General features: G+C 58.3%; 1 protein-coding gene across 1 annotated transcript; it reads left to right on the top strand.

Annotated features, from left to right (window-relative positions):
* On the top strand, nt 1-1,088 carry TGME49_327900 (hypothetical protein; the record flags this gene model as incomplete). The annotated part of the gene is made up of 1 exon (XM_018783103.1): nt 1-1,088. A coding segment is annotated over one exon (1,088 nt), but the record flags the coding sequence as incomplete, so codon positions are not given.

Consider the following 1,088-nt stretch of genomic DNA (forward strand, 5'->3'; position numbering starts at 1 on the left):
CAGTCTCAAGTCGAGAAGCAGAACGCAGCCTTTGAACAGAAGCTCGTTGAGAGTCAGGCAAACCACGCGCGGCTTCTTGAGGAGCAGCTGAAAAAGCAGCGGGAGATGCTGGAGGCGCGACAGCGAAAAGATCTCGAGACGCAGCTGGAGCAGCAGAGGGCACTGCTGAGCCACCAGAGGCAGGCCCTGGAAGCCGAATTAGAGGCTGAGCTGAGTCAGAAGCGCGCGGCGCTCCAAGCACAAAAGGAGGAGTTTGAAGCAGAGGTGCACGCTCAGAAAACCAAACTGGCAGAGCAGCTAGAAGGACTGAAGAAGCAGCAGGAGGATCTCCGGCAGGAGCGCGAACGCGAACTGGCGGAGCAGGTAACAGCCCTCGAGCAAAAGAAGGAGAGAGAAATCGCAGAACAGCTCGAGAAACACAGAGTGGTATGGCAAGCGGAGATCAAGGCGGCGCTTGAAGCGCTGCGCTTGCATCTCCAGGAAGCTTTTCGGCGAGAGCACGAGCCCAACCTCGCCGGCCGCCTCTCAGCAACCGAAACGACGCATCAGGAGGCGCTCAGCCACCAGCAACGCGAATTCGAGATAGACATGGAGGTGAAGCTCGCTGAGGCGGAGCAGGCGCGAGACGGGCAAACGAAACAGTTTCAAGAGGAGGCGAACACCATCCCACTGGAGCGACACTTAAGCTACGAGGGCCGCCCTCGAGATCAGCAGAAACAACTCGCCGAAGAGCACGAACGGGGCCTCGCCGCTCAAAGGTCGGAGCTCGTGGAAGCAGAGACGCGTCGCTTCGTGGCGCTAAGGACGGAGATAGGAGAGGCGCATACGCTCGAATTGGAAGGACAGAAGAACGACGTTTCTGGAAGCCTACCACTTCACACTCAGAAGGCAGTGAGGTTCCCAGACCTCCACGGAGCCCAGATGGCTTTGTATGCGATTGACGCGATCACGCAAAGCCAGGAGGCGCCTAAAGAGGAGCTGGGGAAACTCAGGAACTCGGTTGTAGAGGGAAAGCAAGAGACGGAGAGACAGGGTGTGCCAACTTTGGCGGGACCTCTTGTCGATGAGTTGCCTAAGCAGCCGAAGAG

The sequence above is a fragment of the Toxoplasma gondii genome, assembly GCF_000006565.2.
Source record: "Toxoplasma gondii ME49 unplaced genomic scaffold asmbl.1754, whole genome shotgun sequence".
Lineage (NCBI taxonomy): Eukaryota > Apicomplexa > Conoidasida > Eucoccidiorida > Sarcocystidae > Toxoplasma > Toxoplasma gondii.